Source organism: Prunus avium, chromosome 6, assembly GCF_965620075.1.
Source record: "Prunus avium chromosome 6, drPruAviu1.hap1.1, whole genome shotgun sequence".
NCBI classification, from domain to species: domain Eukaryota; kingdom Viridiplantae; phylum Streptophyta; class Magnoliopsida; order Rosales; family Rosaceae; genus Prunus; species Prunus avium.
The window spans coordinates 27,850,608-27,873,888 of record NC_142289.1 but is presented as its reverse complement, the minus strand read 5'-3'; the positions used below and the strand labels follow the sequence as shown (position 1 = coordinate 27,873,888).

The 23,281-nt window shown below is 38.4% G+C and overlaps 2 protein-coding genes across 2 annotated transcripts; both read left to right on the top strand.

Annotated features, from left to right (window-relative positions):
- Window positions 1–750: 750 nt before the first annotated feature.
- Window positions 751–1,794, top strand: LOC110750141 (protein S40-7). The gene has a single exon (XM_021950414.2). The coding sequence runs from the start codon at window positions 891–893 to the stop codon at window positions 1,614–1,616; it is 726 nt and encodes a 241-aa protein (XP_021806106.2). The 5' UTR covers window positions 751–890; the 3' UTR covers window positions 1,617–1,794.
- A 16,356-nt stretch (window positions 1,795–18,150) lies between these two features.
- Window positions 18,151–19,132, top strand: LOC110750146 (Pollen Ole e 1 allergen and extensin family protein). The gene is made up of 2 exons (XM_021950420.2): window positions 18,151–18,324; window positions 18,453–19,132. The coding sequence occupies exons 1-2, from the start codon at window positions 18,192–18,194 to the stop codon at window positions 18,842–18,844; spliced, it is 525 nt and encodes a 174-aa protein (XP_021806112.1). The 5' UTR covers window positions 18,151–18,191; the 3' UTR covers window positions 18,845–19,132.
- The last annotated feature ends 4,149 nt before the right edge of the window (window positions 19,133–23,281 follow it).

Here is a 23,281-nt window from a genome sequence, read left to right as displayed (position 1 = left end):
CATAAATTTAAATTTAGAAAACTACAACAAAAATTCATATGAACTCTTGTGACATTCTCTTCACCGTAAAGCTCTAAAAAAGGACATGGAAGAAGTGCCTTCTGAGTTGACATAGTTTGATGTAGCTCCAACATTATTGATATGGCTTAAATTCAGTTGTGGCAAGGTGTTTGATGAAGCATATATAAATGTCAAATGGTGTAACATATAATCATTAAGTTGTCTATGGTATGGTGGATAAGTTGTTGATTGGGATAAAAGTGGTAGGGGTTCGAAACCCCTTATGTGTGTCTCTATTTCCTTTCACTTTTAAACTAAATTTATATTTATACAAAATATATGGACCTATAAGCCGAGCCTTAATAGGCTCTAAAGGGCCAAGCTCATGGGCTGGGCTGGGCTTTAGACACCGAAGGCAAAGTTCAACCCACTAAATATTGAGCCGAGCCAGGCTTTTACTCAATGAGCTGGGCGGGCCTCCATCTGCCCATGGGCCTGTAGGCCAATTGATGACCCCTACATTTGAGTTTTGGTGTAAGACCTTTAACCCGTAAATCCTTTAAAATATTATTGGCATATCTTATGAATTTAAAATTAAATAAAAAACTTTTTTGGTACAATTTTCATATATTTTGAAAATTCCCTTAATTTGTGCGGGTTGAAGTCACGTCACTCCCTAGCTGAAATCTTTTATTTTTATTGTAATTAATGAAAAGATTTAATTATTTCATAAATATTTATAAGAATCCTCTCACTCTCTCTCCCGCACCCCCTTCCCTTCTCTCACTCCCCACCTCTCCCTTTCAAACCCCCACCTCGCTCCCTCTGGTGACAAAAGCACAACACCACCTCCGCCGCTCCAACTTTTACTGACCCGACCCTAAACCCACATGGACATACCCAACCCGACCCGCCTCCGCCCCAAGAAATCCACCACACCCTCCGAACGCTTCCTCGGCGCGTATCCCCACGCGCTGCCCAATAACCCTACCCCTGCCACCTCCATCGGCGACGAGCTCAACGAGGACGATGTCTTCTGGAGCAACGACGTGGCCGCCGAACCCAGTCACCACTCAATCCCTTCCTCTTCTACCTCCTCAACCCCGCGCCACCATAGCCATCACCACCACCACCACCACCATCACAAGGGATTTTCTCAACCAGAGAGCTTCGGCATCCTCGCCGCTCTCCCGGAACGAGAGCCCTCCTCTTCCAATCACCGACCCCAATCCCATTTCTACCACAAGTCCTCGGTCTCATCCTCCGCGTCGTCCTCGCCCTCGCAGCTAATCCCGGCGATTCCGAAGCCGCCTCACGATCGGTTTAACCACCCGGCTCTGTCCTCTGTGAAGTACCACCAGTCGGCGCCGGTTAACGTCCCGGTGTTGGCCAATGCGATGAGGAAGCACCGCGAATTTGACGCCGTGGACGACGACCATGATGACGACGAAGGTGAAGGCGAGATGCTGCCGCCGCATGAGATTGTGGCCAGGAGCTCGTCCCACACGCCGATGCTTGCGTGTTCGGTGCTGGAAGGCGTGGGGAGAACATTGAAGGGCAGAGATCTCAGGCGGGTTCGCAATGCGGTGTGGCGGCAAACAGGTTTTCTTGATTGAGGACGAACTCTTTATAACTTTTCCTCTCTTTTATTTGGGAAAAGAATTTCAGAGTTTGTTTATTTGTTGTTATTTTAATGTTAAATTAGTAGCCAATTTTCAAGTGGTTGATTAAAGTATTGAATAATTTCAGGGAAGTTTAGTATATCTTGGAAGAAATAGAGTGATTATTGAGTAATTTTTAAATTTTTTAAATTCATGTTCTAGTTTCTGAGGTAATGAAGGCAGAGGCATGGTATTCTAAAGTTGTTTTGCTTATTGTTTATGTCTGTTGCTGAAGCAGAGGGTTCACTCATAAAACATTAACTTTGACATATATTAACCTTGACAGTGGAGAATCAGTTCATCAACATCAATAGGATGCAATAAGAACTCTAATTGTCCTTTGCTGACCACAAGTGTTTTTTGGGCCAAAAATACATAAAAATTGTTTTATGTATGACTTATGTTAGCTTAAGATGATGATGATACTGTTTGTATTCAGTGATGATGAAACCAAAGTTTCACTCATTAGGATTGAGTTCTCTGTCGTTCACATCCTTAACTATTGACAATGAACTGATAGTGTGTATTCTTTAAAATAATTCTGTAGAATGGTGTCAATGTATTACTCGTGGCTTGTCAACAATGAATCTTTTTGTTACCCACTAAAAAGCTTTTTGGTCGCAAAATATCTAGAATTTTCTCTCTTCCTTTTCTCTGTGAGTTGCATGTTGTGGTTAGTTTCACTCCACGATAATACATAGAAGGTACTAGCATGAACATATTAGAAAGTGAATTAGAATGATATGACTTGCTCAGATCTTCCCTAAATGTTATTTATTCCATTTTTTTGGTTGGTTATTGCATTTTGGAAAGGGATGGAGAAGGAAGCGAATTTGATATTTCCTCTTTACAGAAGGAAGTGGTGTCATTTCCAACTGGGTTGTGCCCCGCCGCATGTCATAATTCCAATTAAGGGCAATGAGTGTTTTCAAATCTTTTTAAAGCAGAGATCTAAAGAATTAGAATTGAATTTGAAAATAGGTGTGACTACTAACTGGATTATGCCTGGTCACATCATAGTGCTAAATTAGCATACTGAATTTTTTGTGATCTTTCTAAAGTAGAGTTCTAAAGACTTTATATTGACCAAGAACCAATTGTTTGTTTGTGTTTTTATTTTTAAAACTCATTTGCTCCTCGTAGGTGATATTTCTAAGAGGATATGCTTTTTCCTGTAGATTCACTGGTATTTGCTTTATGGTAGTATCCACTAGCACTTTATCTGAAATTACCAAACTATTCTATATCTGAGGATATTGTTTTAACTTATTGGGGTTGAGTTTGGATTTTTCAGTCATTTTTATTATATTAATGACCTGGTAGGGCAGATGGATGACTTGAAAGTTGGGTCCATTAAAAGAAATAAAGTGGGAAAGGAAAGAAATAAGAGTCTGTGCATATTAATTTGAATTTTTTTTTTTATAAGAGAATGTTAATCTTAATGAAACCGTGATTTAGAAAAACAAAAGAAAGTATAGAAATTTGGGGAAGAGGTTCACGCTTCACCTGTTTGTATTGTGTCCTTGATATCGCCACAAATTTGGGGAAAAGGTTCGCACTTCAGCTTCTGTTTTTGTGTTCTCGATACCACTCTTTTACTAGGTTTTTAGATCATGGCCTTTTGCAGACAATCCATTGATAGCTTCTTATGCATATCAAACTTATTGGAGAATTTTAAGTAGCTGCAAGATATCGTAGTTTTGCAGTATGAGTCATATGACTGATACCAATGATTATTACTTAGTTAAACGTTTTTAACGCATAATACATATTACTTTTTGTTGAGATGCCTCTTCTGGAATATCCTCATATTTTCATCATATATCCATTATTTCTGTGTCCTTGGAAGTTAGTGAGGGGTTGTGCTGCCCTATAGATGCTTTGCATTTAAAAGTGAAGATGTTGCTTTTTCCTCTTTGCGGTCCTGATTTAGGGCTCGTTTGGGAGTGATTCTAGATGGGCTAGAATCACTTTTGCGAGCCTTTATTTTTCTTCGAGAGTTTCTCAAGGAGTTTATTATCTTGGATATCTGCTCATCAGCTTGGCCGGCTGGAAACTTTGTAATATGCAGTACTGTGGTGGGTGTGCCTGCCAAACTCAATATTTGAGAAACTATTTGTTTTTGAAACAGATTTGTTAGCTTGGAGGCAATTTTAATGTCATTAATTATATGGGAGTTTCACTAAAACACCCAAAATAGGGGCTGAAATTATAAAAAAACCCAACACCCAAAACACTTTATAAACACACCCAAAACCCATCATTACACACACTCAAAACCCATTTATAAACACACCCAAAAAATATACAATTGTTGATTTTGGGGTTGATTTTGGGTGTGTTTCTATGTTTAAATAGTGTGTGGGTTTTTTTATAAATACATGTCTAGGATTGAGTTTATTTATAATAATCTATAATTATATTCTGCAAGTGATTTTCTGAAAATGCATTACCAAAATTGTCTTTCGTAAGGATTTCTCCGAAGATGGGATTATGGCCAGAGGCCTGGACTGCTCTGAACCTCTAACTATTATTGTGAAATTTATGGAGGGTTTTGAGGATAAATCTGCAAGGCTGAACCAAAGTTGATGGACCCTCTTGCAGTTCTCTTCCTGAGCTTAGACCTTCATGTTTGAATATCAAGATGATTGTCTAAGGTATATTGGAATTTGGAACATAGTAAGTCGTACATTTGAAAGAGTCGGTGCATGGAGATAATTTAAGAGTTTGAACTGGTTTTCAGGGAGATAATCGTTTCGTTCCTTTACAGTGTCTTGAAGCCTTTAATCCTGAGTGGAGTGAGCAGCTGTAGTCATTTCAAAGTGAGGGTATAATGTGTCTTTTATGCAATCATTTTGTTTTGTTAGGCATAGTGGGGGGCCTTAGGCATGTACTAGGAAAAGATTCTGAAAGAGTTTGGTGTGAGGACAATGTTGGGGGGCCTAACGTTGCAGTGTTTTGTATTCATGATTTGTCCTGTTAGTTATGTTTAGCACGAACTCTTAAAAATGATAACGACTGAGAATTGATTCGAGCTGTGTTACAGAATTTTCATGCTTCATTCTGAAATCTTGTGCAGGAAAAGTTGTGGCGGGATTGGATCTTTATTTATCTTTTGTGCTGAATAATATCTTATCTTCTGCATTTTATTGATTGTGTGCTTCAGAAGGGTTTTGTTGTACATGTTCATGTGGGACTTTCATGTTTTGTCATTATCTTTGAGCTGAAGCTGAACGGATTCTGGGCCATTAGATGAGTTCTAGATCTTGATTGAAATTGTTATTCCAAGTTTGGAGGTCTTGGAATCAGCATCGGTGTCAGGTGAACTAAATATACAATTATTGCACAGCTTGTAATTGTTTGGATCTTTTGCTGTGACATGAAGTCTGAAGGTCAAATAGATGAAATGCTTTGCAACATGCATGAATAGATTGTGCCTGTGAGCTAGATCTTTTAAGTTGCAAGATCATTAAGCTATTTTCGTCCGAATCAAGTGAATGAATCTTTAGGGGTAAATTTACAGTTTACAGTAATTCACCGTTAAATTAACCGAGTCTGGTGATCAAGAAGTCTCTTTACAGCCATCAGATGCCGGCTTTGTATCTTCAACATTTAAGCCCTCTTCCATCTCTCTTCCTCTGGAATCTTGCTAGTTTACTGATTTAATTACCTTTCCTGTGTGTTGTTTAGTTTTGCGCATTAGCTTTTTTGAGGTGCAGTCCTTTTTGTTTCTGTTTTGTGGTCTGGCCTATTTGTTTGGCCTTGTTAGGCTGTCTGGTCTTCTCTGGGCTTTGATTTTTAACTTGACTTGAGCATTTGCCCTACTATCGTTTGGTTTCGTGTATCTTTTTAGATCCATTCTCTACTCTTTGCTTGCAACTTGAAAGCCTGTTGATTTATGGCCTGGCTAGCTTGGCCGTCATGAACAATGTTCTTGATCAGAGTCTTGCAAATACAATCCATGAACAAGAGTAAAATACAACCAGTTAAAAGGCATCCTTCCGAATAAGATGAATCATTTTCTTTAATTAAACCCGAAATTGATATCTAGTCCAACCAGGAGTATACTTCTTAGCTCCCCAATAATTGCCATGGCTTGATTAAGTATGTCGAGTGTTTTTGGTCTGAATATTACTTCATTGAAAAAGAGCCGGAAAAGGCTCAAGCTACATTAAACAGGAAATTGCCAGAAAGAAACATACAGGGGGCAGGGGAAATCCCCAGAGCAATACAAGCAAATCACAGGGAGGCCAAAGACACCTCCCAGGAGATAGAAACTGAAATTACATCAAGCAGACTTACCTTATAACAATAAACTAATTACTAGGGGGGGCACGGCAAACCGTCCTTAGCCAACACCAGAACCAATGAGGGAGGAGGCTGTGAGACCCAATGCATAGTTCGCACCCTCATGTTTGATAGAGCTGCTGCAGCATGCGCAGCTTTATTTGCTTGGCAAGATACCCATTCCCATTTAACCGAGGTGAACCAAGAAGAGAGCCTCCTGATTTCCAAGATGAGCGGGATAATTCTTCAGTTGCCTCGCAGATTTTCGTTTCCCATACAAGATATAACTTCCATTGAATCACTTTCAAGAATAATCTCCTGACAGTTTTCCTCCTTAGCCAACAGTAACCCTTCCAATACAGCATCTGCTTCCACCTCAACTGCAGCGTATTGAAGAATAGACTTACTCATACCTGCCAACATCCTACACTCAGAATCACGCAAGCAGCAACCCACACCACCCTGTAGTGAGTCCTTGTGCCAAGCTCCATCCACATTACCCTTAACATAAGGTTGTGGACAGTGCCGGTCTAAACTTTTGGGTGGCCCTAGGCAATAAACTAAATGAGGCCCCTTTCCTTAGTATACAATTGCAAAAAAATAAAAAACAAAATGATTTTACATAGCGCATAGAGGGTGTGAATAATGATTTTACGATAAACAATTATAGAGCAAAATCCTACTTGGTCAATTATAAAACAGAGTCTAAGTCTCTTAACAGCAAAGTCATTGTCTATGTATATAATTTGGAAATTGAAAAACAAATTGGTGTATTACCAAATCACACGCCTGTTGCCACAGCTGTAGATATCGGTATTTTGAGAATACGCCTTAACGACCAATGGTTAATGATGGCTCTGATGGGTGGTTTTGCTAGAATAGGCAATAATGAGATCACGGTTTTAGTAAATGATGCAGAGAAGGGTAGTGACATTGATCCACAAGAAGCGCAACAAACTCTTGAAATAGCGGACATTAAACTAAAAGCCCATACAAAATGCGCACCTAGGAAAAAAAGGCCATATGCAGATAATGAAGAACCATAAGACTGAATTACCTGGGATGCCTGTGCCCATAGCGCATAGAGGGTGTGAATAATGATTTTACGATAAACAATATAGATCATAATCCTATTTGGTCAATTATAAAGCAGAGTCTAAGTCTCTTAACAGCAAAGTCATTGTCTGTGTATATAATCAGGAAATTGAAAAAATAGTTTGATGGATAGGAACAAATAAAAATAAATAAAAAATTATAAATATGATTACCTTTTCAATTTCTCATGTTCCTCCCCTCTTGGTCACCATCAATTTCAAGGACAATTTGTGAGCTTTTTAGTGTGAGATTGATTCTTAGGGTCACAATATGATATGAGAAAAAAGGATGAGAGAAACTGAAAATAATGGATGGATTGAAGAGAGATGGGTGGATTAAATAGAGTTCTTCCATGGAGAAACTAACTAGGAGAGGAATCACCTTACGGGAATAGGATTCGCCTTCCTCAAGCACATGTTGGTTATGTTTTTGCATGTGAAATGAAGAAACTCTCTGGAAAGAGGAAACGAAGAAACCTAATTTAAACCCAAAGAAGTTAAACCCAAAGAAGAACATAGTTCCAGGAAGTAACTCTTGTAATAACAGAGTAAAGACAAGGGGGGCGACCTTCAAAAAGAGTAGAGCATGGTTCTTTCCAAATTTCCCAACATGTTATACCCACCAAGACTAGAATCTCCTTGTTCCTTCCTTCAAAAAGAGCCAAGGAAGCAGTAACTCCCAAAAGCCATCTGTTAAAGGAAGTCACGCTTTGAGCATTCACACAATAATTTAAGGAGATACCAAACCATACACAAGCAGTCCAAGGACACAAGAGAATAGCATGTTCAGCTGACTCATCACATGTATTGTACAAAGTACAAATTGGAGTAGTCCTTTCTCTGCGATGAAACAGGTTTTGAAGAGTGGGCAGGGAATTGGTCAGAGCCCTCCAAAGGAAAAGTTTAATCTTCGGTATGACTTTCATGCTCCAGATTGACTTCCATAATTTTTTATCTATTTGGTGGGAGTGATGTTCCGGCACACTACACACATCCACCAAAATTTCCATTGCCCAGTGATAACCACTACGAACAGAAAACATACCATCTTTATTCCAGGTCCAACGACAGTAGGCTCAACGACATTAGAAATGCCCGCCAAATTCCATTCTCTCAAATCCTGATCAATGAGATCATTAACCAAAGTTGGAGTAGGACCGGAAAGAGTGATGGTTGGCTTAGGACGCATGATGGATTTATGGCGCAGCTAGTTGTCACTCCAGATCTTCACTTTCAACCCATTGCCAATTTGCCATATGGCACCGTCTGACATAATCTTTCGATCTTCCAGTAAGCTAGCCCATGCCCAAGAAGGACAAGGCCCCCTTCTAGCTTTTAGCAAATCTCCATCAGGAAAATACTTGGCTCTCAGAACATGCACCCAAAAAGCATCAGGATTAAGCCATATACGCCAACATTGTTTTGCCAAGAGGGAAAGATTGAACTTCTCCAGTTCTCTGAAACCCAATCCACCCTCAGCCTTTGGGAGGCATAAAACCTCCCACCTCTTCTAGTGAATGTGAGAATTGGAGTCACCATTACTCCACCAAAAATTACTAAGTACACCATTAATTTGTTTGCATGTGGTCGACGGGAATTTAAAGCAAGACATCGGGTATGTTGGCACAGCCAAAGCCACAGCCTTAATCAAGACCTCCTTGCCAGCAAGATTTAAAAACTTTGATTTCCATCCTTGTACTCTTTTCTGAAAGCGATCAACAATATAGTTCAGAGCTGCAGTTTTGGATCTCCCCCATATAGACGGCAGACCCGTATATGTGCCAGGATCAAGTGTAGGTGTCATCCCCAGCGTATTACAGATCTCCATAGCAAGAGAATTAGAGACATTTGGGCTTAAAAATAAGGAGGATTTATCCACATTGAGCTCTTGGCCTGATGCCATACAATAGTCATCGACAATCTTTTTCAAAACACTGCAGTTTTGAGTTGTAGCACGGATGAAACAGAGGGAATCATCAGCAAATAAGAGGTGGGATATGGTTGGGCCACTCCGACAAATACGAACTCCATGTAGGCAGCCGCGACTCACAGCATCATCCACATTACGTGAGAGAACTTCACTAATCAAGATGAAAAGGTTGGGAGATAGAGGATCCCCCTGACGAAGTGCATGAGAAGGTATAAAGGAGCTACCCGGTTTGCCATTGATGACCACAGAAAAAGACACCGTAGCTAAGAAGCACGGACACGGATACGGATACGGCGATACGATACGACACGACATGGGGATACGGTAAATTTCCAAAATGTAGGATACGATACGTCATGGATACGGCAATTTAAAAAATATATAAAAACATAAAAATAACAATATATATAATTTAAAACATATTTTAAATAACATAAAAATGATAATATTATTACTTTTAACATACTTCCACTTGGTTATAATATCATTACTTTTAATAAGACAAACAAAACAAAATCCTTTTGTTAAAACGATAAGATCAGCGATCACGTGGGGTGTGGGTGAAACTGTGAGTATTAAACAAACAAAATCCTTTTGTCCAAAGGATAAGACCAGCAATCAGAACAGAGAAGCACACGTGAGAAAACAAAATGAAAATAGAGAAGAGAACCCGACGGCGCCGACAATGAAGAATGAAGAAGAAGAATCTAATGAGTGGGGGCGCCACTGGATGAAGAAGAAAAAGGAAGATCTGGGCTTCTTAAGGATGAAGAAGAAGAATTGATGAGTGGGGGCACCGCTGGATGAAGAAGAAGAAGGAAGATCTGGGCTTCTTATTTAGATAGAAGAAGAAGGAAGATCTGAAAGAAGAAGAAGTGGAGACGTTTTCTGATACGCGTATCCTAAACATCGGATACTCGTATCTGTAATGTCAGATACGCGTATCTGTAATGTCAGATACGCGTATCTTTTTGTTGTTGACCGTATCCGTTGACTCGGATACGTATCCATTGCGTATCCGTACGTGTCCACAGCGTATCGTATCCCCCAGCGTATCGGACACGGGATACGCACCTCAACCAGCGTATCCGTGCTTCCTAGCACCGTAGATACATATCTCATAACCATATTAATCCAAATATTACCGAAACCCATCTTTTTCATAGTGGCTTCAAGAAAATCCCACTCAACACGGTCATAGGCTTTATTCATATCCAGCTTTAGCCCAAGTTCTCCCACCTTTCCCCTTTGCTTTAGTCGGAGATAGTGAAAGACCTCATATGTAACAAGAATGTTATCCTAGAATTGTCTCCCTGGTATGAAGGCATTCTAGTGATGGGAGATAAGATGAAGAAGAACACCCTTTAACCGGTTAGCCATAATCTTCGATAGAATTTTGTAAGCATTATTACATAGACTTATAGGTCCATACTACGAGTTGAGCTCAAGATCTAGGACTTTCGGAATCAAGGCAATATTTGTATTGTTAAAACCTTGTACTGCCGCCCAGCTCTCAGAGTAACTCATAGCAGTACCAACAATGACATCTTTGATCTCCTCCCAGTACTTCTGGTAGAATAAGCCCGAGAACCCGTCTGGGCCAAGGGCTTTGAGAGAGCCCAGTTGGATAACTGCATCTTTAACTTCCTCAATCTCGATAGGTTTACACAGATCACAGTTCCAATCATCATTTACAACAGGGTGTATACAGTCCAACACACCATGCCACAAACGGCCGCCATCGGAGACAAATAGCTTCACAAAGTAGTCATTGAAAACTTTTTCAATATCTTCTTGTTTGTCATACAAAACACCATCATCACCCAAAATTCTGGATATACAGTTACGATTACGTCTAATAGCTGTATACATATGGAAAAATTTAGTATTGCGATCCCCATCATTTAACCACTGTATGTGAGACCTCTGCTTCCAATAAAAATCTTGTCTCTTCCATACTTCCGAAAGCCGGGTAATTAATTCTTTTTCCTGCTCCACATTCAGTGAGTTATCATGTTGAAGCATATCAATCTCCCCCATCAGCTTGTTAATAATTTTGTTATTGTTGGGAAAGTGGGACTTGCCCTAGGTAATCAGATGCCGTCTATAAGAGTTTAAACAGGAATGCCATTTGTTAGCCAGAGATGGGCCCATTCCCTCACGCCAGCCCTTGCTGACAATCTCCCCACATTTAGGATTTTCAGCCTATGCTAACTCAAACTTGAAAAGACGGCGGGGTCGACTGCAAGGCGGGACGCACTCAAGAATAAGAGGGTAGTGGTCGGACCCTACTCTGGGCTTATGGAACACCCTCGAGTTTGGCCAAACTTCCATCCATTTTGTGTTGACAAGAGCGTGATTAAGTCATTCCTGTATAGTGATAACCCCATCATCAACTCTTGCCCATGTGAATTTTTGTCCCACATAACCAAGATCAATGAGATCATTATCATTTAGAAAGTTTCGGAGATATATCTGACATGTGAGTTGCACAAAGGAGCACCACCCAACTTTTCACGGTGCCAGATCATTTCATTAAAATTACCAAAACACACCCATGGCTCACTGACATCAACACCCAATTTTGAGACTCCGCACCAAAAATGATATTTTTCCTCCCTGTAAGGGTGGCCGTAGAAATAGGAGCATCGCATTTGGACTTCTATCTGAGCACCCAATACTGCAGTATCAATCAGATTTTTGGATGCAAAGATAATTTGAACAGAAACATTCGGTTTCCACCATAAACTAAGACCCCTGGCAAGGCCAATAGGATCCACATTTACCCCCCATCCTGATACCCAAACTGTATATGTAGTTGATTCATTCTGTGGCAATTCTGCTTGGTCTCCATCAAAAACACCACAGAGGGATTGTGGGAGTGAATCATCCCCCTCATAATCTGAACTATCAAGGCAATCCCCAAGCCTTGACAGTTCCATATAAGTTGTATCATGACTTTCGTGTGGCTGCATAAGGCCAGCCACCACTGCCTTGGAGGTGGGATAGATCCTCTGAACCCAAGCTTTCTAAGTGTCTTTCCACCTCACACAGCTCATCTGAGGCATCAATACAAACATCCTGGAGCTTTTCCTCATTAATATTTCTTGACTTAGACTACATGTTAGTTTTGGATCCAAAAGAAGAGCTAAGCATCCTAGTTTTGCCTAAATGTGCCCTAGGGTTGCATGCCTCTCTTGTGAATCTAGCCAGTCTTAACAAGCCTCCTAGTGCAGTCCCAGGCCCATCTCCCCTAACCTTTTTGCCCGTCTAGCCCAAACCATGTCCACGAGCCCGTTTTCTACTTATTTCACCCATATTGGGCTTAAATCCATGTGAACATCCAGTCTGGGTGCGGTCCACCTCAAATTCGCGAGTCGGTTGTGGCATAGGAGGGTAGATAACGAGTGCTCGTTCATTTCCAAACAGTGGCTCAGTCGTAGGCCCATCAGCTATTAGTTGTCACATTGTCACAGGCCTAACCTGTAATTCTACTATGGCAGAAGATTGTTCAAAAGCCTCTGACACAGAAGCCAGGGGAACGTGTGAGGGAGGAGGGACAAGTGATCGTTGGGGAGTATCCCAAGACCATCGTATCAGAGAGTCCCCGATAATCCCCTAGTTAATGTTTTGAAACATTGGTCTTCTGGAGAAATAGTCAGAACCTATCACTTACAGTACCTTGGGAAACAAAATGCCAGGCTGGAGATGTACATGATCGCCATTTGACTCGTTGACTTCCGTGACTAATTGAGCTAACTCATTAGAGTTGTCTGAGATAGAAAGGTTTGCCAGTCGTGAAGGAAACATGAATCTAATGCTTAGGAAATGAACTTTAGCCACAACCTTTACAACAAAAGCATTCTAAATGGCTAATTCATTTTGTTTATACTAGTTGAGCTATGGAGAATGATTTATGAACCTTTTAAGGCATAAGAAAATCAAAAAAAGATTTTTGAAATCAAGATTTTCGGATTTTGGGTGTGTTGATAAATTTTTGGGTTTGGGTGTTCAAACTTTCGATCCAAATCTTGTTTTTGGGAAGCTTAGGCCAAGGATATGATGCTGGAGTATGATTTCGAGCCTGAAGGATGGTATTTGAGGAGTGTGGAAAGAGACTTTTGAGACAATTTTGAAACTTTGTATTTTTCTGGAAATTTCAGTTCATGGGCCTTACTTGGCTCTCATGTTCCTTTGATCTGTGAAGTACTTTGTAATATCAAATATTGGAGTGAAGTTAGGTTTTCAAAACTGCCAAAACGAAGGAAGTTGGAAAACGAAAATTCAGATTTTTGGGTCTGTCCTTGAGGCAATGACACTTCTTCTTCCTCCCTTCTCTGTGGAGTTTTTCTTTGGAACTCACGGAAGGAGAGAGCAACTAGAGTGTTTTTTTTTGCATTTTCTTATGTGCAAATGAACCCGTTAGTAATTAAATTAATACAGGGATACTTACTCATTCAAGCTCAGTTTACCATGTCATTTAATGATTCAAACAGTTCATTTTAGTTCATCATTAAGGATCATCCTTGGAAAAAATTATCATAATTCTATAATGTTTAGCCATTTGATTAACATTGTGAATTTTTGTTGTTTATAGGTACCATTGTGTTAGTCTATTTATCTTATTACAGTTAAATGAGTAAATTGTATTTTGATTAAATTATATATATATATATAGCGCTCAAGTGCTAAACGATTGAAAACCAATTAAATGAGTAAATTGTATCTTATTTCAGTTAAATGAGTAAATGAGGTTCTCCTCCTACTGACTGACAAATCAAATGTCTGGTACATTAACTGCAACACTTTACACTAGCTTAGACAACTTAACATGCAATAACCTACTCTCCTTTCGGTGCCAACTTCAGTTATTTCTAGCTACCTTTATGTGCTGCAGTATATGTAATGTTTAATTCAGAGATCTGGGACCGAATGCCGTTGTGCATTGGAATGATTAATGGCTGGATGAACTATTAGGTATAGAATGCATGGAATTGTCGTTAGAAATGTTTCGAGTAGAACTATTAACCAAGTTTGCAAGGGAGAAGCGAAAACTAGGCCGGCAGTGGCCTTGGCCCCTCACTCTTTTTATCATTCTCTTAGAATTCTAGCTCAGACTCATTCCAAGTTAGTAGCCCGATAAGTCCTCAATACGGATATACATATATACTTGCAAGTTGAGAGTGCAATTATTAAAGAGAATGGTCGGGGGAATATGCATGGATATCATGGGTGGCATTGTACCCTAAAACTTGAAACAAACACACTCACCTTGTGCGGAGAAGGACATCTAACCTCCCCAATAAATAATCTTTCTTGCCTCAACAAGAAAATGGGGCTGCAATATTCATCATCCCCGAATTCGTTGTTCATTTAATTTTTGTTTCCTACCATATATGCATGCCAAGTGAAGGTTACCTTTCTAATCTAGACATGACATCTGCCCTAATCACTCTATTATTTGATATATTAGTGTTAGCCAGTGAGCTATATACAAGAGTATCTTTCATATGACGTTTTATTAGCAGTTTTTTCTTCTTCGCATTAAGTGCGAACAGTTAATGTTTATATTTTTAGTGGTAGAGCATGCACTTGGACGGGTAATCAGAGACTCATGCTACAATATACTAGTTGGACGATGTGAAAGAGTGTTTGCACTAAGTGCAGTACTGGAGAAAAACCGATTTTTCGGTTATTAGTATTATATATAATGCATAAAAGTTACAATGCTAGAAAATATCAGATCCAAAAGTTTTAAGCCGCTATAAGCAAGAGGTAGATTATCATTTCCCGCAAACATCATATCAAAGCTTTAATAGCACGTCTTAGTGAGAGATTGTAATGTACAACTCAACTAAGCATTAACAGCATCGATAACGAAACTATAATACGACGTTTTTAGAATATAAAAACTTGCTTTGCTTGTAATGTTATTTCCATAAGTCATGAATCATTTAAAACTTTAAGGCTGTTTGCCGTCTAATAAAATTTGGAAACTTGTACACGTAAAATGTATTGATTAGCCACTCTGACAGTATCATAACTTAGAGCTCCCAGGTTAAAATTCTGAACCACATTTATGGCATCACATGCCATAAAATAAAAATATCTTGACATGGATACCTCGACCCTGGAAAACCAAAGAAAAGAAAAACCATGAACATATGCTATGCTGGGGAGATCATGTGACTCAAACATTGTGGGTCAGTTAATAAGATATGTCTAGACCAAAGGGAACCTATCTTGAAGAACCAGCTAATGGAGGGACACCACAACCCAATTCCCCTTGGCCACTTGCCCTAAGCTAGGACCTATATTATCCCCAGCACAAGTTAATTACTTTGGAGGCAAAGATCTTCGGGTTGTTTGGTTGGCCACTTGGCCTTGTAGGACCACACCAGTCACAACTCTATAAATTAAATTCTTGATCTAATTTACAGGTAAAATCTTGGTTGTCCCACATTTATGTTTGTGCTCCTCTGCACGTAGCATGAAAGCAATAATCATAAACAAGGAGATTATCAAAGGCCAAACTAATATTCTAATAAACATAAAAGGTGTTACAATTGGACTATTACATTATTTCCTAGATAAGTTGGATTGGATTTGACTGGACTATTTTAATTAAATTGAACTAATGTATGTTCGATGTTTGACAAACTTACTATTGGGACTTTGAACTTGTTAAATTGAACAACAGTCCAACATAGTGTGTGTTAAGTTCCAGTTGAAGAGGTGAACTCACAAGAACTAGCTTTTCTAAATGTTTTGAAAGTTTAGAGAGCTCAAAGCCGAATTAAAAATTTAGAAGACAATGTAGGACACAGGCAGTAGTTGATGGGGAGGCAGCTAAATTTTTCCTTACAGACTTTATTTTGAAGGAAAACTTAATGCATGAACCGGCGGATTGGGTACGATTTTCAGAAGATACATAAATATTGAGAAAGCAATAATCAACAACCTTCCTGCAGTGAAGTTAATGTTCTTTCTACTGTATTTAATTTGACCTTCCCTGTTTGTTGTGCTAAAATCGAATTGATGCTTCGAAAGAGGTAGATGTTGAAATTTATATTGGTATGTGGTCAGGGGCGGAGCCACTAAGGGACCAGTGTGGTTCCCGTTGATTAATTTTCTAAAAATTTAGTATACATATTATTATTTTTTACACAAGTCCTTCAAACTTAAGAGTCATTTTCACCCATTTCTCTAAATTTGTGACTACTTATTCTCTTATTCTCCGTATAATATATTATCAATTTTAAAAATAAAAAAAACAAAACAAAATTGCCAAATTATCAAGTTTCAATTGAGTTGACTCACTTAATTAAGATTGTTAATCTTTCTCTGTTTTTTTTTTTTTTAGTTTTCTCTTTGCCTATGGTTTGTTAGGGTTTGTGAAAATTTTAATTATTCTCTATTAAATTCAATGGATCTTTCAATTAATTTGTAGATTACCAAAAGAAAAAAAAAGGTATATATAATGTATGATGTTTTGGTCTTTTTGGTTACTTTGGAATGTATTGTGAGTTCAATTTTATTTTATTTTTAATAAATATTTTTTAAGAGGCCCTTACACATGAAATCCTGTCTCCGCCACTGTTTTTTGTGGATCCTACTGACAATCCAAGTGGATTAAAATCAGTGAATATGGGTGTTTACTATTTTTTTGGGTTTTTTTTTTTGGGAGATTCACTATTATACCCAATATAGGGGATCAAATTATTTTATAAAAAAAAACCCCTATATGAAATGGACTTTAAAAACACACCAAAGTCCATTTACAACAGAACAAAGAGGCTTTTAACTTCTTATAAATTACAAAACGGCCATCGATTTATTAAAACAAGCCCAACCCCAAACCTCATATAAAAAACCCAAAACACTACATAGGGCATCAAAGTAATTTAATAATCAAAATTAAATTCAATAGGTCCAGCTGTCATTTTTTTATTTTAGTTTTATTTATAAAAATAAAATGATGTAGGACTTATCTATATCATAAATTCTAAGAATTGGTATATAACTAAATATCTCTTCTTCTTTTTGTCCTTCCTCCAAACTAACCATTGTCACATATGGCTGGATGCTGTTAGCTGCTATATGTTCTTTATTGGTGAATATAAAGGGATGCTCTCTTTTTCTGTCCCTTTCATTTTCTCTAGCTTTCCTCAGTTTTCAAATGTTAACGGTTTAATTTTATTTAAGAAGAATCCAGCAGTGCACTTTTCTCATTGAAATTATTGTTTACAATGGAATAAGACTCTCAATCTTTTTAGTTAAAGCAAGACTTTTGAATCTGAAATATATATAGTCGCTCTTTATTTGAAAAAGCTTGTCCCTTCTTTGTTTGACTTTAGATTACGTTTAAGCAAGTTTGTTAGCTTAATTGGATGGTTCCAATTAGTGGGGATGGGGGAATTTAGGTACTTTTTGGTTGAGGTTAAGAAAGTAAAAAGCTCAGTTCCTAGCAAAGTTGGTATTTTGCAATTGTTTATTTACGGAAAAAAATAGCTCCTAGCTCATTGGGTGAATGAAGTTAGCTTTCAAAAAATAATAATTATTATGTTCAAGTTAGCTTTAATGGATGAGATTTGAAGAGAACGAGATAGGCAAAGAAAAGGAGAGATTGTCAGTGGGGTATAGCTCAGTTGGTTGAGCTCTTTTTCCTCCATCCATGTGAGCAGAGGTTCCAAACTCCCAAGCACTCAATAAATATTTGTGTAAATTCTCTTCCCTGATCGCTTATACTAGAAAAAGAAAAAAGAGAAAAGAGAGAGAGCCAAATCAACATACTAATTAAAGGTTTTCAATTGACAATGGGAGCAATAATATAGGAACTGTTAAACCAAACATTGTACCATGTACAAAGCAGGACAAAATATACAATGTACCATGGTCCCCTACATCAAAAATTCAGAGACCCATTTTTAATTATCAAGAGTAAGTACCTATATATTAATTAACTAGCCATTAGAGATGTTACATCTGTATGTCTGATGCAGAGGGTGGCTTCAGCAGGGTGACCAGGAAAATGTAAAAGAAAGTCACGTGCCCATAAATTCTGGACAAGTAAAATTTAAAGGTCCTTCAGTCAGACCAACTACTAACTGGCCATTCATTTAATAGGCCTTGTTCACATCTTCTCTTTATATAAGCTTCAACATAGTCATCTTTTCTTCAAATAAGTTTGCCTTTTGTTTCTGTGAGTAATTTGCTTCCATGGCGCTTTCCTGGGTGCTCCCAACAACACTTCTCTTTGCTCTGGCTCTTGCAAACATTCAGCTCTCCACATGCCAAGTTGTGAAGGCCAAGGTCACTTGCCTTGACTGCCATAAGAATACTGATTTCTCAGGTTCTTTTTTGTCCTTAATATTCCTCCCTCTATATATATTTGTTTCTTTCTTTTTAAATTTTTATGTTCATGAACCCTAAGTGTGTACAAAATGTGGTTTTTGTTTTCGTTTTTTTTTTATGGTTCAGGAATTAAGGTTTTGGTGAAGTGTGGTCAAGTGAAAAAGTTGGCAATGGCAACAACAGAAAAAGATGGTTCATTTGAGACTAAGCTCCCATTAGGCAACTCAAAATCTCCTATGAACTGCCTTGCCAGGATTCTTGGAGGGCCAGACCAGCTCTATGCTTCGAGGAAAGTCATGGCTTCTGAGATTGTCAAGACCCAAGAGCCTAACTCCTACACCATTTCAACTCCTCTCGGTTTCACCACATCATGCCCTTTGAACATAAAAGAGGCAGCTTGCAAAGCCATGAACAAGTTTGGCTCATCGAAGACCGTTAATCTGCCTGTGCCTCCAGAGTGGGGCTTGGCACCCTCAAGCTATTATGTTCCTTTCATCCCTATCATTGGCATACCTTAAGTATCTTGTGTGTGAAGCTGGCATGGCATAAGCTCAGCAGTTCTCTATATGTTTTTACTTTGCTTTTGTTTGTCCACTATATAGCTTGTGGGGAGTGGTTTTATTGTGTGTTTTTTTTCTCCTGGGTTTTAAACCAAATCTTAGACGAGTAGTACTGCTAATTAAGTATAATCAAGCAGACTAGTACTGTTATCTTTCTTCAATATATAGTTTAAATGTATACATATATGATATAACTATATAAATTGTTGTTCTTCTGTTTTGTATAAATAAGTTACTTTTGATGTCTCTGAGCTTTCTTGTGACAGATTCACCAACTTCCAAAGGTTCAACACCAAACTTTCAAAAGGGTAATGCTAGGCTTACCACATTTTTCATAGGGTGCATTTTTGCTCACCACTTTAAGCATAGGTGTACCCTCACCACCATCCTCAATATTTGACACTTGTTCATAGACATAATCATAGTTAACTTTTGCTTTGTATTTATGGAATCATGATTATACCTATGGACACGTGTAAAGCATTGAGGATAATGGTGAGGGTACACCTATGGTTAAAGTGGTGAGCAAAAATGCTCCCTTTTTGATACCACATTGATACCACCTCTCTAATAGAGGTGGGCCCACATGGGCTCCACCTCTATTAGAGAGGTGGTACACAATGTGGTATGAAAAATGTGGTAAGCCTAACATTTTCCCTTTCAAAATCCGTAGTTACAATTACACCTAACTTTTCTATCACCATGTTGGGCTTATATGAAAATTGTATCCTTCTAAAAAAAGTCCACCAAAAATTTATAAATGAAAACTGTGGATCTCAATTTGGTACACAAAAAGATCAAGGTAAAACTTTTGCCATGGTTCCAAAAATCCGTACGGTGTATCTTTCTATAAATAAAAAATCCCCAACGGTGAAAGAACAAGGATTCAATCCTGCAGAATAATTCGTAGGGTCGGGTAAGTGTGGGACAATCCACAAATCAATTAGATAGACAGTTCATTCCTCATATTGGGTCTTGTAAAGCAATAAATATATGTGAACCCTCAGTCCTATTTAGTGAATAACTTAAAACATAGATTGAAGATTTTCTTCTTTCATCCTCTTCTTCAATATCCCCTTCTTTTCTCTTTGGCACTATATCCATCCGATCCGATCAAATATTATTTGTATATCATGTATAGAATCATAAGATTTGCATGGTTGGTTAGTGCTTAAATAAATGTTGATATAAACTCTCCCGAAAACCCTAGCATCCTTTCTCCCAAAAAACACTCTAGAACCGTTTTCACTTTGTTGGGGGGAGGAAGCCACTGTTCTTCCTCCCCTCTCACCTCCTCTCTTCCTCCCTACTCCCATTCTCCATTCCTCCCTTCTCTCTTCCCCCATTTTCAAAGACAGAAAGCTTTCCCTATTTTTCTTTGTTTTGTTATGATTTTTCTCCACTTATCACAAGCATATACGTCTCGGCGTCGAATCTCCACTTACGTTACGGTGTTAGATCTCTACCACCATCATTTTTGCAGTTTCTTCATGTTTGGAATAAGTCGCAAAAATTCTTTGTGTTTTTTGTATAGTTTTCACATCTCCTTTTGTGAGAGTTTTCACCTCTTCTTTGTGAGAGTTTTCCACCTCTCTTATGTGAGAGTTTTATTTGTATTGTTATGGCTTGGTTTTTTCAAGCTTTATCTGTTTTGGTTGTTCTGAGTTTGCACTCTTAATTGAGATGCATATGACAGAGTTCCTTCGATCCTGCATAATCAGTAGTAGAGGAGCCCCAAATTGTAATGGCCCTTTGTGGCTAGTGGCTTTTTTGACTGAATTATACAAAATAAAAGTTGATATAGACAATACTTCCAACTTGGGGTGGCCATTAAATTTTAGGGGCCCTATACAAAATTAGTAATAAGGCCCCATAATATATATTGATAGCAAATTTAAAACTACTCATCAATATCGAGTTTTTTTTAAGTCGTGCCTCTAGATTTTGTTTAGATTTGGCAGAGGTCTCTTTCTGTAAAGATCCGTTTTAGATATGTGGATATATCTCACTGCCATGAATGTCTCTTCTGGTGAGGATTAGGGTTTTTACTTTCGAGACGAGAAGCCTTGCTGTAGAATTGCAGAGGTTCGGTGCTTGGGTCCTGGTTGATATGAGATGGTGCTCTGGTGCGTGCGTGGTTGAGCGTCAAGAGGTAGCTAAGTGGTTATGCCATTTTTCTTGGATGTTGTCTCCTTCTCGAGTCCTAGCCGACTTGGCATCCTAGGTTCCGATTAGGCGCTACTCCTGAACAGTATGATTGCCCTATTTTCCTCATGGTTTGGCTTCTAGTGAGCTAGTTTATTGGTCAATTTTTTGGCTCATTGTTCTGGCCCTTGTGTTGCTTGTTGTGTATTCATTTTATGGCTTGAACCCTCCCTGTTCACGGGGCTTTTCTTTTGGCCATTTCCCTGTAATTGGGCATATCAATGAAATTTTACTTTTATTCTAAAAAAATTTGTAAAGAATCCGAACTCCTTAAGAAGACCATGGTATTTGAATTTGTATTAGGCATGGCAATCATTCGCGTCATGTAGTGTCAAGATAACAAACGTGTCAAGAATGCTCTACCCAAACCCGATCCATTTAATAAACGTCCCGTGTTGAGTTCAGATCGGGTTCAATAGGTTATTAAACAAGTTACTTGGTCAATAACCTGTTTAACAAATTATCAAAATCACTATATTTGATATCTTATCGTAATAAAATAAGAATGTTTTCAAATGCCTTCCAATAAATTGACTTGAATTGATTGCATTCCTCTAGTTTATATTCTCCAATATGTGGGGTAGCAACTAGTATTTTTTATTTTTTTTGTCAATAAGTGGTAGCAACTAGTAACTATAGAAAGCTGAAAAGGTAGACAAAGAAAGTTTATTATGTTTTTTTTTTCTTTTCAGAATCACTTGCATAATTGGGTATTGGGTAAAAATTAAAAAGAAGGGATAACTTACATGTCTCATACAAAAATTACTTGCATAATTGAGTATTGGGCAATAAGTAAAAACAACGGAAGACTCACATCTCAAATTCACAAGGTCCTAAAAAAAACAATCAAAAAACCTTAATTGAGATAATTTAATCAAGTAATTGTTGTTTGAAATTTATTTTTTTATTTTTATAAAAAATAGTGATTATATTTTACCACTCTGTATGTATAAAGATTGAGAAAAAGAAATTAAAAAACATAGGGAAAAATGAAGAAGATGAAGAAGAAACAAAGAAACAAGTTATGGGTATTACACGGGTTGGCATAACCTGTTCAATAAATAGGTTTCATAAGTATTTTAGCAGGTTGGCTGATTGACTCGAAACCCACCCATTTATTAAACGGGTCTTGGCGGGCAGTGACAGATCTAGTTAGGAGCCAGTGAAGGCACTAGCCCCCACTCAATCTTGTTCTACACCTATGAAGGTGCCAAGTTTTCATGATATTTTCTGTTGAATGTGGGCAAACTATTTGATAAAATGCCTCAACTAAGGTAGGGCAAAGGGGAAAAGGAATGGCTGAGACTTGGGTTGTATTAGGTAAGACTTACAAATTGTTGGTAGGCTCTATTAGCCAATGCAAGCTAGGCCAGACTTTACAAGTTCTTGCCCCCAGGAAGAAAAATTCTAGGATCTGCCAATGATGGCAGGTTGACCCAAAAATTTAATCGTGCGGATTGACCCGTTAATTTTTCGTGTGGATTTCGAGTCATGTATCGGGTCGTATCGGAAATTGCCACCCCTATTTTGTGTTCACCCCCACCATGACCTGGGTTAGAGCATTTCCACCCATTTGCCATGGCAAAGGGCAAGGGCAAGGCAATGGCTGTTACTATTCACATAAATAGTGGCAACCCTTGCAAAAGGCTTGTGGTGTTTTCACCCATTGTCATGGCAACAACTATTCACATGAGATATAAGGAGATGAATTTGTATAGAGTTTTGGTGTGGGAAGTGAAGAGTCTGACTAAATATTTATTTTAAAAAAATTCTAAATTTTTTTGTACTTTTTTAGATTTTTTTTTTAAAAAAATTATTGCTAACGTCTAGAGCACAAGCTCATTTTGCCTGAGGGTTGGTCTGGTTTCGTGGGGCCCAGCCCGCTAGCCTGGCAACTTTAGCTCGTTGGAAGACGAATTTGGGGATTGGGAACCGCTCTTAGACCATCTCCAACCCAAGGGGTGGAAACTCAAATTTTGAGTTTTGAGTCCAAAAAACTTCTCCAACCCATGTATTTTGAAGGGTGAAAATTTGAGAAATCTCAAATCTTGGGTGGAATTCCAGTCCCTTTATTGCCTGGACTGATAATTTTGTGGGCCCAAAATCTGCACTTTTTTATTTTTTCCTGGCTGGAAGGAAGCCCACGTGCTGACCAAAATGGCTGGGCCCGCTGACAATTTCTGTTTGGGC

Excerpts from the sequence above, each read along its gene's own strand:
- LOC110750146 (XM_021950420.2), top strand. The coding sequence starts at position 18,192 with ATGGCGCTTTCCTGGGTGCTCCCAACAACACTTCTCTTTGCTCTGGCT. Across the intron at positions 18,325-18,452 it reads TAAGAATACTGATTTCTCAG|GAATTAAGGTTTTGGTGAAG; the intron begins GTTCTTTTTTGT and ends TTTATGGTTCAG.
- LOC110750141 (XM_021950414.2), top strand. The coding sequence starts at position 891 with ATGGACATACCCAACCCGACCCGCCTCCGCCCCAAGAAATCCACCACA.